The sequence below is a fragment of the Canis lupus genome, chromosome 4, assembly GCF_011100685.1.
Source record: "Canis lupus familiaris isolate Mischka breed German Shepherd chromosome 4, alternate assembly UU_Cfam_GSD_1.0, whole genome shotgun sequence".
Taxonomy (NCBI): Eukaryota; Metazoa; Chordata; class Mammalia; order Carnivora; family Canidae; genus Canis; species Canis lupus.
Genome location: NC_049225.1, coordinates 3671398 through 3688171, shown reverse-complemented (window position 1 = coordinate 3688171; position 16774 = coordinate 3671398). Strand labels below are relative to the sequence as shown.

The following is a 16774-nucleotide window of genomic DNA, read 5'->3' as shown; positions in this document are numbered from 1 at the left end:
ATCTTTGACCTTCTGCAAGTGCCTCTGTTTCAGTGATCTTAAAATCTGTAAAATGGGATCACTAAAAGGGTTACTGTAACTTAATGGACATAAAGGGCTTATAACAGTCCCTAGAATATAGTAAACATCTAAATCAAAAGTCAGATCTTATTGCTGTTGTTGTTATTATTATTATTTTGAGTTTGCTTTCAAATGTGCTTGGTTATTGTGATAGTGTTTCTTTATGAGCTGAGGAAATAAAACTAATCAAGAGAAAGCTTTAAACTGAGAAGTTGAGCAAATGTGGACACCAGGCCTTGGTCTATTATGGAATAACCCATTAGGTTTCCATTTTATGGCAGAAAGTGTCCAAACTACATAAACATACTAGCATTGTTGACATTATAAACTAGTGTATTGAGATTTTATTAAAAATCTAGGTCAATTTCTTAAGCATCAAGACAATGAAAAAAAAGAATTAGACTTAGTTGGATGATACTGATACTTTTTATGGTGAAGAATTTTGTGTAGATGAAAGGTTCAGGCAAGTATGGTTTGTGGTGCTACTGTACTTCTTCACCAGGGGATTACTCATATGGGGCTTATACATGGTCTATGGCCTCTGGTCTAGGCATGACCTTGGGGGACAAACTTTTTCTTTCTCCTGTGCTGTATATAACAAGGATAAAGGTACTACTTAGATTTCTCTACTGAATATCTAAGCTTTTTTCTTTTTTTATTGGAAGGAAAATGGGAACAGGGATGAGCTCTCAAATGGAAATGGACAACTCAAGATGTTTCTAACAAAGTTTTTATCCAGGAACAATTGAACACTTTGGTTTCAGACTGAAATTGCCCCTCAGTCAGGTTTCCTCTTGGGCAGGGATTAAGTCCACAGGACTGAAGCCTTTTAACACAGTGAGTGTGAGAGCATGTGACTAGACCCCCTCCCCCCATATTTCCAAGTCAGGGTGACATGTTTCTCTATGTGTTCCTCACACACATCCCTTAACTGACTGATTAAAACCATCCTGGAAGGAATGACCTGCTTTAAAGATGTGGAAAGTAAGGGACAGGGTTCAAGAAACCATGTACCTTCTTGCTCACTCACTCATTCTTGGCTTATCCATGGGAAGCGGAGGTTGTATGGTAAGTGTTTAGGAGAAATAGTGTCTAGTCTATAGGTTTAATTAACATCACTACCCTGTTTTCTTAATTTGGTTTCTCACAAAAGGTGATATTGTTAGTGAATTAAGCATTATAAACCAACAATAGTGGTGAGTTGACAGGTACCAAGCCTAAACACAGCATGTCCTGGCCATTGAGAGGATTTTGATGACTGATGTCCTGGATGTGATTTATTTTTTGCAGCATTCGATGAGCTTGTTGAAGCATACAAAGAGCAGGCCAAAGGGCTCCTGGATGGTGGAGTTGATATCTTACTCATTGAAACTATTTTTGATACTGCCAATGCCAAGGTGAGTTGAGGGAGATGAAGGGGACAGCTGGGTGGGGGCTGTGATGAGTCCCCCGGTGGGGTGAGATGACCATCACAGCTGTTGTCAAAGTTAAATGAAAGTCTTCTGTTCGATTCTGTTCTTGAGGATTTCTAGTTGAGGCCATCTAGTTGATGAGAAAAACTTCAGTAGATTCTCTTTAACTTTCAAAAGCATTTTTCAAATTATGAAAGTACATGTCCACATGTACACATACAGCTATTAGGTGCACAAATGCAGATGTAGTAAATATATATGTATGGTTCTAAATTTAAAAGGTATATAAATGTGTGGAGTAAAAAGTAAATATCCTTCCTTCTGTTCCTTGGTTATCCAGGTCTTTCCTGGTATGGCTACTGTTATTGGCGTGAGGTTCCTGATAGACATGCCAGACAGGTAGAGGGAAGTGTGATACAACATTCTTTTGATTACTGAGGAATGGTTTCCCCCATGATGCATCTGGAATTTATTTTGGAGTGAGGAATGTGGTAGAGATCTAACTAGGTACTCTTTTTGCCTAAAGTTTACCTAGTTTTCTTAACACTATTCAATATCCTAGTATTTCCCAGTGATAAGAACCATGTGGAATGTCACCCATACCATCCTAAATTCAGAAGTGCCTCTGGGTAGAATTTATTCCAGTAATCTGTCAGATATCACACCCCCTTCCTGCTATTTTCTGTAGCATTGTGATTAAAATACATCTGAGTAGCTGGTAGGCTTGCATTAACCTCCTTCCCCCTCTATTTTTCCCCCAGAATTTTCCTGGTTATTCTTCTTTGTTTATTGTCCATAAGATCTTTAGGATCAACTTGGCTAGTTCTAAAAAAAAAAAAAAGGGAAAAGGAAAAGAAATTCTCATATTGTTGATTTAATTAATATGCAAAGGAACCCCACCATCACACTAAAGGTATACACTAAGGGCAGGTTGCATTCTGACTTCAGAAAAATGTGAGAATTCCTCTTGGGATCAAGAAATACAGTGATAAAAAAAAGATGTTCCCTAGAACTTAATACATCACGGGTGTGCACAGAGTAGCTTGGCATTTGTACCTTTGCAGACCATTCTGAGCTCACACTGTTGTTTGTAATGACACACACCGTTCGCTCTGTACTGACTGTGTATATATGAGGATGTGGAAGATGGAGGCATTCTCACTTAATTTTGACTGGGAAAAGGAAGAAAGAGCATAGCTCTTGAGCTCCTCTTCGGAGGAAATATTAGTTTGTAAACTCTCATATTGTTTTGTTTCAGTATGTACAGTGTTCTACTTAAGAATGGGGTGTTGGAATTGTACCTTACAGGGAGGACATGCCTCTTCCCCAGAGAATGTGATGTCTATCTTATCTAGAGAGTTTTGGGAAGAGGCGGCATTCTGATTAGCCAGTTAGACTGGCCAAAGATACAGTCTCTCAAAAATAAAGCTGTCTTCTTTTTACCTCTGACAGGCAGCCTTGTTTGCACTCCAAACACTTTTTGAAGAGGAGTATTCCCCCAGGCCTATCTTCGTAAGTTCGAGAATTTGCATGCTGAATTTTGTCTTTTATTAATACTGTCATTTTGAGGGTAGGGTTTTCATTTTCCCAACATAGAACTATCTTTAGTAATCTATTAGGAACCACCCATTTCGGTTTCCTCTCCCCAGTTCACCAGCTGTAGACCAGTGGCAGGCTTAGCTCTGGAAATGCTAAGAAAATGAACCCAGAAATGTTTGGTGAAAGGCAGGCCATTCCAAAGAAGCCTTGATGAATTGGTCTCCTGAAGTGAAAGTCTTTAGGGACTCCCGCTGATAAGAGCCCCAGGAGAGGGGGCTTGCATGCTGATCAAAGTACCCAGAAATGACAACACCAACCTGCAAGGAGGCCAATCCACCGGAGAGTCCCAGGATTTCTTGTTGGGAAAAGAATAGAATCAAATCAAGGGGTGTTAGATGAACCAGAGGTGTGACAGCCAGGACAGCCTGAGGTCTCTGGGAACGCCTTCTGCAGTGGCACTGGATGTGTGAATTCTAAATCTTTGTTGGTCACTGCTTTTGCCTCAGTGACTTTCCCTGACTTCCTGACTTCCCTGGCTTATCGACTCCTCCCCACAATCACTTTGCCTGTGTCCTTTTTGACTGTGATGAAAAGTGCTTCCTTGGGGAGAGCTCTACACTTTTCTTCCTTGTAAAACAACAAAGTTAGCATACTCATTTTATTTCATGTTTGTGACCATGTTCTTAACTTGAGTCTATCATGGACTGTGTTTACTTTGTTAATTCAGATTTCGGGGACAATTATTGATAAAAGTGGGCGAACTCTTTCTGGACAGACAGGAGAGGCATTTGTCATCAGTGTGTCTCATGCAAGCCCACTCTGGTAAGTGATCATTCTTTGACTCCATTCCTTTTAGAGGGATCTTCCCTGATGTCTACAGAACTCTCCCTGGGAGGGTATCATTCCTGCATATTTCTGCTGAACTGCCTGAATGGGACGCTGGCTCTCTGGGCAGTACATTCAGACTTTCCTTAAGGACATCAGAAGACCACTGCCTGGGGCAGCCCCGGTGGCGCAGCGGTTTAGCGCCGCCTGCAGCCCGGGGTGTGATCCTGGAGACCCGGGATCGAGTCCCACGTCAGGCTTGTTGCGTGGAGCCTGCTTCTCCCTCGGCCTGTGTCTCTGCCTCTCTCTCTCTCTGTGTCTCTATGAATAAATAAATAAAAAAATCTTAAAAAAAAAAAAAAAAAAAGACCACTGCCTGAAGGGGTCAATTTGAAGGGCTGGGAGATTGCTCCTACCCCTGGGATTGGGCACATGGTTGTCTGTTTATTTGTAAATGTGCCCCTCACAATGTAAGGCTATGCTCGGCTCAGTTGGAATGCTATAAAACTGCTGCCAGTGCTTACGTTCTTAGGGCAGTGCTTTGCAAGGTTTTTTCACTTCCTGCTTATGGGGCAAACAGAAGCAGTCCAGCTTGGGGTAAGGTGGGAATTCTAAAGGTCAGATTTTTTTATCTTGAAATTTAACCTGGTTTTGGGGTGCTGGGGTGGCCCAGTCAGTTAAGCATCTGACCCTTGATTTTGGTTCAAGTCATGAGCCAAAGTCATGGAGCATCGGGCTCGATGCTCAACACAGAGTCTGCTTGAGATTCTCCTTCTTCCCCTCCTGCTTGTGCTTTCTCTCTCTCTCTCTAAAATAAATAAATCTTAAAAAAAAAAAAATTAACCTGTCTTTTGCATTCTATTTTAAAATATCTTCCATTTATCTTATCAAAAATGTTTTACATTACATACCATGAGTGAAATGGAACCTCCAGCAGTATGTACTATTTTCACCTTTGCCTTTTCCATACATTTACTGATCTTCCTGCCTGGAAGCTGTGCCTGCCCCTGCCCAAAACACACATATACACACACACACACACACACAGTCATACTCTTGCTGGCTCCTTGTTAGCATTTAAGAATCATCTCCAGGGTCCTTTCTAGGGAACCTGCCCTTTCTGACTAGCGCAGGTTGATGTTCTCACTCTGTTTGAGTATAATTTTTGCCACAAAAATAATAGTAATGGACATTTATTGAGAGCTTGCTATTTTAAGTGTTTTATGTGAGTTATTTCTTTTAATTCTAGCCACAACACCTTGAGGTGGGCACTGCTGTTCATGTCCTCATTTTGATGAAAAGGGAATAGAGACACTCGGGTTGTCACTTGCCCAACATCAAATCAGTCAGTAGTGAATCTGGTGATAGGAGCACGCTTGTAGCCACGGTGCCATACCACATTTTATCAATTATTTGATGTTTTTTTTTCATGTTTTAATGTTTCTGGTTTCATGACATGTCTTACAGTTGAGTTAATGTGAATTTTTTTTAAGAATTGCTATTAATTTAGAGTTTGTTGTCATCCGGTTGATTGGGGCTGATAATTAAGAAAGTAACTATTGAACTTGCCTGTGATTGACTCCTTTACAGCCTATGAGCTTTTTCAGAGCAATGTCTTAATCATTTGTTTCTCTAGTGCTTAATAAAGTCCTTGGCATGTAGTGTGGCTGCAATAAATGTTTAACAGAAAAACTAAAGATAGGAAAGTGTAGGGGTCTCTGATGACAAACAATATCTAATTTACTCTTGAATTTTTTTTGTCTTTCCTCATATACTCTGAGCATTCCTCCTTTCATTCTCTGGCTCTCTTCCCCATCCCCTTTACTGAGTCTTAATTCATGATCTGATTGGAACCCCTAGATATGTAGATGAACATGTACATTGCCCCAACTGTCATGTTCTCAGAAGACATCCTGAGAGGATGTTCTGGCCCTGCCTCACTTGCAGGAGTCCACAGATGGTATTTTTATGGAGTTTCAAAAATTTCTATTTGTTCCTTAAGCAAACATGAAGTTAATTTTGACTTTTGACCCACTCAGTGGTTAATTTTTTTTAAAGATTTTATTTATTTATTCATGATATACATAGAAAGAGAGAGAGAGGGGCAGAGACACAGGTGGAAGGAGAAGCAGGCTCCATGCCGGGAGCCCGAAGTGGGACTCGATCCCGGGGCTCCAGGATCACGCCCTGGGCCGAAGGCAGGCACCAAACCGCTGAGCCACCCAGGGATCCCCTCAGCGGTTAATTTTTTAAAAATTGTTATCCTATAAGTCTGTCTATGTCTTCAACATTCATCTGTACCCCTTTCACAGAGAGAATATATCTCGTCTCCAATTTGTTGTGAATCTTACAGACCGAAGGGGCAGGTAGGCAGATAGATGGCAGCCCAGGAATTGGAGAATTGTATCAGGTCCTATTTATATTGTTCCAGGTTTGGAACTCTGAGTAGTGCCTACTGGTTTTCTTTCTAGTTCAATACTGAGGGTCAATCTCAGTAGAGAGGAGTCCTGTTAACAAATATATGATGATTTTTAATAAATTTGTGTATATATGTATATACACATATATACACATGTATATATGCACACATATATAAACAGATAGTATGTAACAAGGTGACTGTGAGAAACTATTGCTTATTAATTCCTGATTATTGCAAACTGTACATATGTTAACAAAATAATGTGTAACAATGAGCCTTTATATAATTTGAGCCTTTATATAATTTTTATTCATTGAGCATTAATTGAAATCCTACTCTGTGCCCTGGAATACAGGCAAATGTGAAACAGTCCACACTAGGAGAAATACATAAGTGAATTCAGATGTAAAATGTCAACTGGTATATAGAAATATGAACAAAAATCTGGCAGTACATAGGATCCATCCTATCCACCTATAATGGTGTCCTTGCGGCAAGGACTGCTTTGTAGAGAAGGTGACATTTGAGCTGGTTTTTGAAGCATGAGTCAGAATTTGCTAGGCAAAGGCAGATGGGTATATCAGAACGAGCAGATAGGATAAGGACTGTATTTTCCTGAAACATTTTCACATATCTGATTTCACTTTCATTTGACCCTGATTGCCAGTTGGGCATAGTTTTCTCATGCAGCAAATGAGGAACTGAAGCCACCTAACTATTGAACCAGATGAGTTAGGATTGGAATGAAGTTTAGCAAAAGTCTAGGATCCTTTCTACTGGTAATGTGATGATAAAAAAATTTCAGTTTATTATCTGGTGTTGAGTGTGGATGACAGTAGCACAAGATAAACAGAGTAAAAGCATTCCAAGTGGAGCTGGAAACTGGTGCAACAGAACAGGTTTATTTGAGGCTTGTAACTTAGTCATGCACAGGACCTAGCAATCTTTTTTTTTTTTTTTAATGGAGGTATAACTGACTTAAAATATATTAGTTTCAGATATATAACACAGTGGTTTGACATTTGTATACATTGCAAAATGATTGCTACAATAAATCTAGTTATCTTCTGTCACCATACAAAGTTAACACAGTATTACTGACTATATTTCCCATGTTGTACATTACCTCCCAGTGACTTAATCTTTTGTAACTGGAAGTTTGTGCTTCTTGATTTGTACCCATTTCACCCTCAAACCCCCTCCCCTCTGGCAACTATCAGTCTGTTCTCTAGACCTGTGAATCTGGGTTTTGTTTTTTTAAAGATTTTATTTATTTATTTGAAAGAGCACAGACAGGGGGTTGGGGAGAGGGAGAAAGCAGACTCCTTGTTAAGCAGGGAGCCTGACATAGGGCTCAATCATGACCCTGAGATCATGACCCTGAGATCATGACCTGAGCTGAAGGCAGATGCCTTACTGGCTGATCCACCAGATGCCCTATTTGTTTTGTTTTTTTTAAAATTCTACATGTAAGTCAAATTATGTGATATTTGTCTTTCTGTGTCTAACTTACTTCACTTGGCATAACACCCTGATTGGCTAATAAGTAATGCTGCAGTGAACATAGGGATACATGTGGGTTTTTTTTTTTTTTTTTTTTTGAATTAGTGTTTTTCTTTTCTTTGGATAGATGCCCTGTAGTGGAACTGTTGGATCATATAGTATTTGTATCTTTAATTTTTTGAGGAACCTTCATAGTGTTTTCTGTAGTGTGGCTGCACCAGTATGCTATCCCACCAACAGTGCACAAAGGCTATCTTTTCTCCACATCCTCACCAACACTTGTTTCTTGCCGTTTTGATACCGGCCAATCTGACAGATGTCAGGTGATCTCATTGTGGTTTTGATTTGGATTTCCCCAATGATGAGCAATGTTAAGCTTCTTTTCGTGTGTCTGTTGGTTGAATATCTTCTTTGGAAGAATATCTATTCAGCTCTTCTGTCCACTTTTTTTTTTTTCTGTTCACTTTTTAATTGGATTTTTTGGTTATTGAGTTATATGATTTCTTTAAATATTTTAGATATTAGCCCCTTATCAGATAGATGATTTGCATGTCACCTGTGTGCCGGGGCCATGCTTATCTTCTCTGTATCATTCCAGTTTTTGTACATGTGCTGCTGAAGCAAGCACCAGAGGTATGATTTGTAGACATCTCCCATTCCATACGTTGCCTTTTAGTTTTATTGATTGTTTTCTTTACTATGCAGAACTTTCTTAGTTTGATGTAGTCTCAGTTGTTTATTTTCTTTTTTTTTTTAAAGATTTTATTTATTTATTCATTCATGAGAGACACAGAGAGAGAGAGAGAGAGAGAGAGAAAGAGAGAGAGGCAGAGACATAGGCAGAGAGAGAAGCAGGCTCCATGCAGGGAGCCCGATGTGGGACTCGATCTCGGGACTCCAGAATCGCGCCCTGGGCCGAAGGCAGGCACTAAACCGCTGAGCCACCCAGGGATCCCCTCAGTTGTTTATTTTCATTTTTGTTTCCCTTGTCTTTGGAATTAGATCCAAAAAACCATTGCTAAGCTTGATATCAAGGAGCTTGCTGCCTGTTTTCTTTTGGGAGTTTTATGATCTGGTCTTTAATCCATTTTGAGTTTAGTTTGGTGTATGGTGTTAAGAAAATGGTCCAGTTTCATTCTTTTGCATGTAACTATCTGGTTTTCCCAACACCATTTATTGGAGAGACTGTCCTTTCCCCAGTGCATATTCTTGCCTCTTTTGTTGTAAATTACTTGACATGGGTTTATTTTTGGGCTCTCTTTTCTTCCATTGATCTTTGTGTCCATTTTTATGTCAATACTGTTTACAGTAGCTTTGTAGTATGATTTGAAATCTGGGCATGTGATATCTTCAGGTTTCTTTTTCTTTCTCATGATTGTTTTGGCTTTTTTTTTTTTTTTTTTTTAATTTATGATAGGCACACAGTGAGAGAGAGAGAGAGAGAGGCAGAGACATAGGCAGAGGGAGAAGCAGACTCCATGCACCGGGAGCCCGACGTGGGATTCGATCCCGGGTCTCCAGGATCGCGCCCTGGGCCAAAGGCAGGCTTTAAACTGCTGCGCCACCCAGGGATCCCCTGTTTTGGCTTTGAGGGTCTTTTGTGGTTCTATATAAATTTTAGGATTATTTGTTCTAGTTCTATGAAAAATGCATTGGAATTTTAATGTGATTGCACCGTAGATTGTTATAGAATCTGTAGATTGCTTTGGGTACTATGGACATTTTAATAGTATTCTTCTATTCCACAAGCATGGATATCTTTCCATTTCTTTGTGTCATCTTCAGTTTTTTCATCAGTATCTTACTGTTTTCAGTATATAGGTTTTTCCACCCTATTGGTTAAATTTATTCTAGGTGTTTTATTCTTTTTGATGCAATTGTATGGGATTGTTTTCTTAATTCTTCCTTCTAATAGTTTGCTATTTAGTGTACAGAAATGCAACAAATTTTTTTTTGGTGACAAGAATTGTGTGTCCTGCTTTACTGAATTCATTTATCAGTTCTAGCAGTTTTTTAGTGGAGTCTTTAGGGTTTTCTATATATAGAATCATATCATAAAAAAAAAAATCATATCATATGCAAATAGTGAATTTTACTTCTTTCCAATAGAATGTCCTTTATTTCTTTTTAGTTGCTATAGCTAAGACTTGTAACTAAGTCTTATAGCTAAGACTGATACCGTGTTGAATAAAAGTGGAGAGAGTGAGCATCCTTGCCTTTTCCTGATCTTAGAAGAAAGGCTTTAGCTTTTCACCATTGACTATGCCATTACTTGTAAGTTTGCCATATAATGTTGAGGTGTGTTGCCTCTATACTCTCTTTGTTGAGAGTTTTTATCATAAGTGGATGTTGAATTTCGGCAGATGCTTTTTCTCCATCTTTTGAGATGATCCTATGATTTTTATGTTTCATTATATTCACGTGGTATATAACATTGGCTGGCTTGTCCAAGGATGTTGGACCATCCTTGCATCCCTGGAATAAATACCACTTGATCATGGTGTATGATCCTTTCAATGTATTGTTGAATTTGGTCTGCTAATATTTTGTTGGGGATTTTTGCATCTGTGTTCATCAGGGATATTGGCCTGCAATCTTCTTTTTTGAAGAGATGAGTGTCTTTGTCTGGTCTTGGTATCAGGATAATATTGACTTCTTATGGAGATTTGGAAGCATTTATTCCTCTGCAGTTTTTTGAAATAGTTTTGGAAGGATAGGTATTAAATTTTCTTAGAATGTTTTGGTAGAATTCTGAGTGAACCCTTCTGGTCCCTGACTTCTGTTTTTTGAGAGGTTTTTGATTACTGCTTCAGTCTTCTTACTAGTAATTAGTCTATTGAGATTTTCTTTTTCTTTGTGATTCAGTCTTGGAAGGTTGTAGTTTCTAGGAATTTATCCATTTCTTGTAGGTTCAATTTGTTTGCATATAATCATTTATAATAGTCTCATGATTTTTTATATTCCTGTGGTGTCAGTTGTAACCTCTCCACTTTGATTTCTGATTTTATTTGAGCCATCTCCTTTATTGTTAGTGAGTTTAGTTAAAGGTTTGTCAATTTTATCTTTTCAGAGAACCAGCTCTTAGTTTCTTTTTTTTTTTTTTTTTTGGTTTTATTTTTATTTTATTTTATTTTTTTAATTTATTTTTTATTGGTCTTCAATTTACTAACATACGGAATAACCCCCAGTGTCTTAGTTTCATTGATCTTTTCTATTTGTTTTTTAGGCTCATTTATTTTTTAAAATATTTATTTATTTAGTTGAGAGAGAGAGAGAGAGATAGAGCATGAGTGCGCGTGCACAAGTGGGGGAGGGGCAAAGGGAGAGGGAGAGAGTTAGAATCTCAAGCAGCTCTGATTCCCTGCTGAACACAGAGCCTGACTCCTGACTCGGGGCTCGATCTTAGGACCTTGACAGATCATGACCTGAGCCGAAATCAAGAGTTGGCTGCTTGCTTACCTTACCCAGCCAGCTAGGTCCCTCGTCTATTCCATTTATTTTTACTCTGAACTTTATTATTCCCTTCCTTCTGCTGACTTTGGGCTTTGTATACTCTAATTCTGGTTCCTCTGATGGAAAGTTAAATTGTTCATTGGAGATTTCTCTTATTTCTTGAGATTGGCCTCTATTACTCTGAATTTTCCTCTTAGAAAGTCACTTTTGCTGCTGCCCATAGATTTTGGTGTGTCATATTTCTGTTTTCATTTGTCTCTAGGTATTTTTAAATTTCTCCTTTGATTTCTTCTGTGACTCAGTAGTTCAGTAACCTGCTTAATCTCCACCTATTTATTGTTTTTCCAGTTTTCTTCCTGTAATTGATCTTATCTGGTTTTATACCATTGTGGTTGGAAAAGATCCTTGATATGATTTCAGTCTTCTTTAATTTTTTTGAGACTTGTTATGTGGCCTACCTACCATGTGTTGTAGGGAATGTTCTGTGTCCACTTGAGAACGAGAGTGTGTTCTGATGCTTTTGGATGGAATGTTATAGGTATCAGTTACACTCATTGGTCTAATATGTCGTATTAAGGCCAATGTGTCCTTATTGATTTTCTCTCTGGATGATCACCATTGATGGAAGTGATGTGTTAAAGTCCTCTATTGTATTGCTGTCACTTTCTCCCTTTGGCTCTGTTAATAATTGCTTTATATATTTTTTTGCTCCAATGTTGGATGCATGTATATTTATTATTGAGTTTTAAGAATTTTTACTTTTGGTTATCATTTCTTTATTAAATATATGATTTACAAATATTTTCTCCCAATCTGTGGTTGTTTTCTCATGCTTTTAACAATATAGTGTCTTTCACTGAGCAGAAGTTGTTGGTTTTAGTGAAATCTAGTGTATCCGTTTTTTCTTTCACTGATCCCACTTTCAGTGTTTTATCTAAAAGCTCATGGCTAAACTCATGGCCATCAAAGTCTCCTGTGTTCTTTCTTTCTTTTTTTTCTTTTTCGAAGTTTTTATTTAAATTCAATTAGTTAACATATAGTATTAGCTTCAGGCTGATATTTTTTTTTAAATTTTTAAAATTTATTTATTTATGATAGTCACAGAGAGAGAGAGAGAGGCAGAGACACAGGCAGAGGGAGAAGCAGGCTCCATGCACCGGGAGCCCAATGTGGGATTCGATCCCGGGTCCCCAGGATCGTGCCCTGGGCCAAAGGCAGGCGCCAAACCACTGCACCACCCAGGGATCCCCAAGCTTCAGGCTGTATTACCTTTTAATATATATTTATATCTTTAATAGTTTGCTGTTTATATTTAGGTCTGATGCCTTTTGAGTTACTTTTCTGTGGAAGATGTAAGGTCTGTATCTTGTTGAATTTTTTTAGATGTGAATGTCCATTTGTTGAAAAGGAAGTCCTTTGTCCCTTGGCTTGCCTTTGCTCCTTTGTCAATGATAATGATCTTTGACTGTATTTGTGTGTTTCTTTCTCTAGACTATTTCATTCCATTGATCTATTTGTCTCTTTCACCAATATCATTGATTAGTTTAGGTTTTAGTGAGTCTTGAAGTCATGTAGTGTCAGTTCTTTGACTTTGTTCTTCTCCTTCAATATCATATTAGCTATTCTGGGTTGTTTGCCTGTCCATATACACTTTAGACTCAGGCTGTTGATATCTAGAAAATAACTGGCTAAAATTTTCATTGGATTTGTGTGAATGAATTTTCTATAAATAAAATTGGGAAGAGCTGGCATCTTAACAATGCTGAGTCTTCCTAATTCATGTACATGAAATATCTTTTCACTTATTTAGATTTGCCCTGATTTATCTCTTAAGACTTGTAGTTCTTTATGTAGTCTTGTACATATTTTGTTAGAATATACCCCACTATTTAATTTGTTTTGATGCTGATGTAAATGGTACTGTGTTTTTAATTTCTAATTTCAGTAGCTCATGGCTGGTATATGGGTAAACAGTTGATTTCTGTATATTAACCTTGTATTTTCCAACCTTGCTATAATTGCTTATTGGTTCCAAGAATTTTTTAGTTGATTCTTTGGGATTTTCTAAATTGACAGGGTTTTTTTGTATATATATTTTTATTGGAGTTCAATTTGCCAACATAAGACCCAGTGCTCATCCTGTCAAGTGCCCCCCTCAGTGCCCGTCACCCAGTCACCCCAACCCCCCACCCACGACCCTTTCCACGACCCCTTGTTCGTTTCCCAGAATTAGGAATCTCTCATGTTCTGTCACCCTCTCTGATATTTCCCACTCATTTTCTCTCCTTTCACCTTTATTCCTTTTCACTATTTTTCATTATTCCCCAAATGAATGAGACCATATAATGTTTGTCCTTTTCCGATTGACTTCACTCAGCTTAATACCCTCCAGTTCCATCCACGTTGAAGCAAATGGTCGGTATTCGTCATTTCTAAAGGATGAGTAATATTCCATTGTATACATAGACCACATCTTCTTTATCCATTCATCTTTCGATGGACACCGAGGCTCCTTCCACAGTTTGGCTATTGTGGACGTTGCTGCTAGAAACATCGGGGTGCAGGTGTCCTGCTGTTTCACTGCATCTGTATCTTTGGGGTAAATCCCCAGCAGTGCAATGGCTGGGTCGTAGGGCAGTTCTTTTATTAACTCTTTGGGGAACCTCCACACAGTTTTCCAGAGTGGCTGCACCAGTTCACATTCCCACCAACAGTGCAAGTGGTTTCCCCTTTCTCCACATCCTCTCCAACATTTGTTGTTTCCTGTCTTGTTAATTTTCCCCATTCTCACTGGTGTGAGGTGGTATCTCATTGTGGTTTTGATTTGTATTTCCCTGATGGCCAGTGATGCGGAGCATTTTCTCATGTCTTGTTGGCCTTGTTCATGTCTTTCTCTGTAAAATTTCTGTTCATGTGATCTGCCCATTTCACGATTGGATTGTTTGTTTTTTTGGTGTTGAGTTTAATAAGTTCTTTATAGATCTTGGATACTAGCCCTTTATCTGGTAGGTCATTTGCAAATATCTTCTCCCATTCTGTAGGTTGTCTTTTAGTTTTGTTGACTGTTTCTTTTGCTGTGCAGAAGCGTTTTATCTTGATGAAGTCCCAGTAGTTCATTTTTGCTTTTGTTTCTCTTGCCTTTGTAGATGGATCTTGCAAGAAGTTACTGTGGCTGAGTTCAAAAAGGGTGTTGCCTGTGTTCTCCTCTAGGATTTTGATAGATTCTTGTCTTATATTTAGATCTTTCATCCATTTTGAGTTTATCTTTGTGTCTGGTGTAAGAGAATGGTCTAGTTTCATTCTTCTGTATGTGACTGTTCAGTTTTCCCGGTACCATTTATTGAAGAGACTGTCCTTTTTCCAGTGGATAATCTTTCCTGCTTTGTCGAATATTAGTTGACCATAGAGTTGAGGGCCCATTTCTGGGTTCTTTATTCTGTTCCATTGATCTATGTGTCTGTTTTTGTGCCAGTACCACACTGTCTTGATGATCACAGCTTTGTAGTACAACCCGAAATCCGTCATTGAGATGCCCCTGGCTCTGGTTTTCTTTTTCAATATTCCCCTGGGTATTCGGGGTCTTTTCTTTTTTTTTTTTTTTTTTTTTTTTTTAAATTTTTATTTATTTATGATAGTCACACACAGAGAGAGAGAGAGAGAGAGAGAGGCAGAGACACAGGCAGAGGGAGAAGCAGGCTTCATGCACCGGGAGCCCGATGTGGGATTCGATCCCGGGTCTCCAGGATCGCGCCCTGGGCCAAAGGCAGGCGCCAAACCGCTGCGCCACCCAGGGATCCCTCGGGGTCTTTTCTGATTCCACACAAATCTTAAGATGATTTGTTCCAACTCTCTGAAGAAAGTCCATGGTATTTTGATAGGGATTGCATTAATGTGTAAATTGCCCTGGGTAGCATTGGCATTTTCACAATATTATTTCTTCCAATCCATGAGCATGGAGTATTTTTCCATCTCTTTGTGTCTTCCTCAATTTCTTTCAGAAGTGTTCTGTAGTTTTTAGGGTATAGATCCTTTACCTCTTCGGTTAGGTTTATTCTTAGGTATCTTTTGCTTTTGGGTGCAATTGTAAATGGAACTGATTCCTTAATTTCTCTTTCTTCAGTCTCATTGTTAGTGTATAGAAATGCCACTGATTTCTGGGCATTGATTCTGTATCCTGCCACACTGATGAATTGCTGTATGAGTTCTAGCAATCTTGGAGTGGAGTCTTTTGGGTTTTCTATGTACAGTATCATGTCATCTGCAAAGAGGAGAGTTTGACTTTTTCTTTGCCAATTTGAATGCCTTTTGTTTCTTTTTGTTGCCTGATTTCTGAGGCTAGGACTAGTACTATGTTGAATAGCAGTGGTGAGAGTGGACATCCCTGTCGTTTCGTGATCCTAGGGGAAAGGCTCCCAGTGTTTCCCCATTAAGAATGATATTTGCTGTGGGCTTTTCGTAGATGGCTTTTTAGATACTGAGGAATGTTCCCTCTATCCCTACACTCTGCAGAGTTTTGATCAGGAATGGATGCTGTGTTTTGTCAAATGCTTTCTCTGCATCTATTGAGATGATCACATGGCTCTTTTTTTTTCTCTTGTTGATATGATCTATCTTGTTGATTGCTTTATGAGTGTTGAACCAGCCTTGCATCCTGGGGATAAATCCCTTTTGGTCATGGTGAATAATCTTCTTAATGTACTTTTGGATCCTTTTGGCTAGTATCTTGTTGAGAATTTTTGCATCTGTGTTCTTCGGGGTTATTGGTCTATAATTCTCCTTTTTGGTAGGGTCTTCATCTGGTTTTGCAATTAAGGTGATGCTGGCCTCATAAAACAGGTTTGGAAGTATTCCATCCCTTTCTGTCTTTTGGAACAGCTTTAGTAGAATAGGTATTGTTTCTTCTTTAAACATTTGATAGAATTCCCCTGGGAAGCCATCTGGCCCTGGACTTTTGTGTCTTTGGAGTTTTTTGATGACTGTTTCAATTTCCTCCCTGGTTATTGGTCTGTTCAGGTTTTGTATTTCTTCCTGTTTCAGTTTTGGTAGTTTGTGGTTTTCCAGAAATGCATCCATTTCTTCTAGATTGCCTAATTTATTGGCATATAGCTGCTCATAATATGTTTTTAAAATCGTTTGTATTTCCTTGGTGTTGATAGTGATCTCTCCTTTCTCATTCATGATTTTATTAATTAGAGTCTTTTTTTTTTTAAAGATTTATTTATTCATAGAGACACACACACACAGAGAGAGAGAGAGAGAGAGAGAGGCAGAGGCACAGGCAGAGTTCGGAGAAGCAGGCTCCATGCAGAGAGCCTGACGTGGGACTCGATCCAGGGTCTCCAGGATCACGCCCTGGGCTGCAGGCGGCGCTAAACCACTGTGCCACCGGGGCTGCCCTCCTTTTTGTTTTTAATAAGGCTGGCTAATGGTTTATCTATCTTACTAATTCTTTCAAAGAACCAACTCCTGGTTTTGTTGATCTGTTCTGCAGTTCTTCTGGTCTCTATTTCATTGAATTCCACTCGAATCTTTATTAACTCTCTTCTGCTTGGTGTAGATT

At 38.8% G+C, this 16774-nt stretch overlaps 1 protein-coding gene and 1 non-coding gene across 7 annotated transcripts in view; one reads left to right on the top strand and one right to left on the bottom strand.

The window, feature by feature from the left end:
* Positions 1-16774, top strand: part of MTR (5-methyltetrahydrofolate-homocysteine methyltransferase) — a 107636-nt gene that overhangs the window by 11354 nt on the left and 79508 nt on the right. For all 6 annotated transcript variants that reach the window (XM_038533820.1, XM_038533819.1, XM_038533824.1 and 3 more), the window contains 3 exons: positions 1351-1457; positions 2925-2984; positions 3739-3833. In XM_038533820.1, the coding sequence (XP_038389748.1) occupies positions 1351-1457; positions 2925-2984; positions 3739-3833 (262 nt within the window). The remainder of the gene's footprint in view (positions 1-1350; positions 1458-2924; positions 2985-3738; positions 3834-16774) is intronic.
* LOC119871685 lies at positions 8278-8389 on the bottom strand. Its single transcript, XR_005358756.1, has one exon. It is a non-coding gene; the product is annotated as a U6 spliceosomal RNA (small nuclear RNA).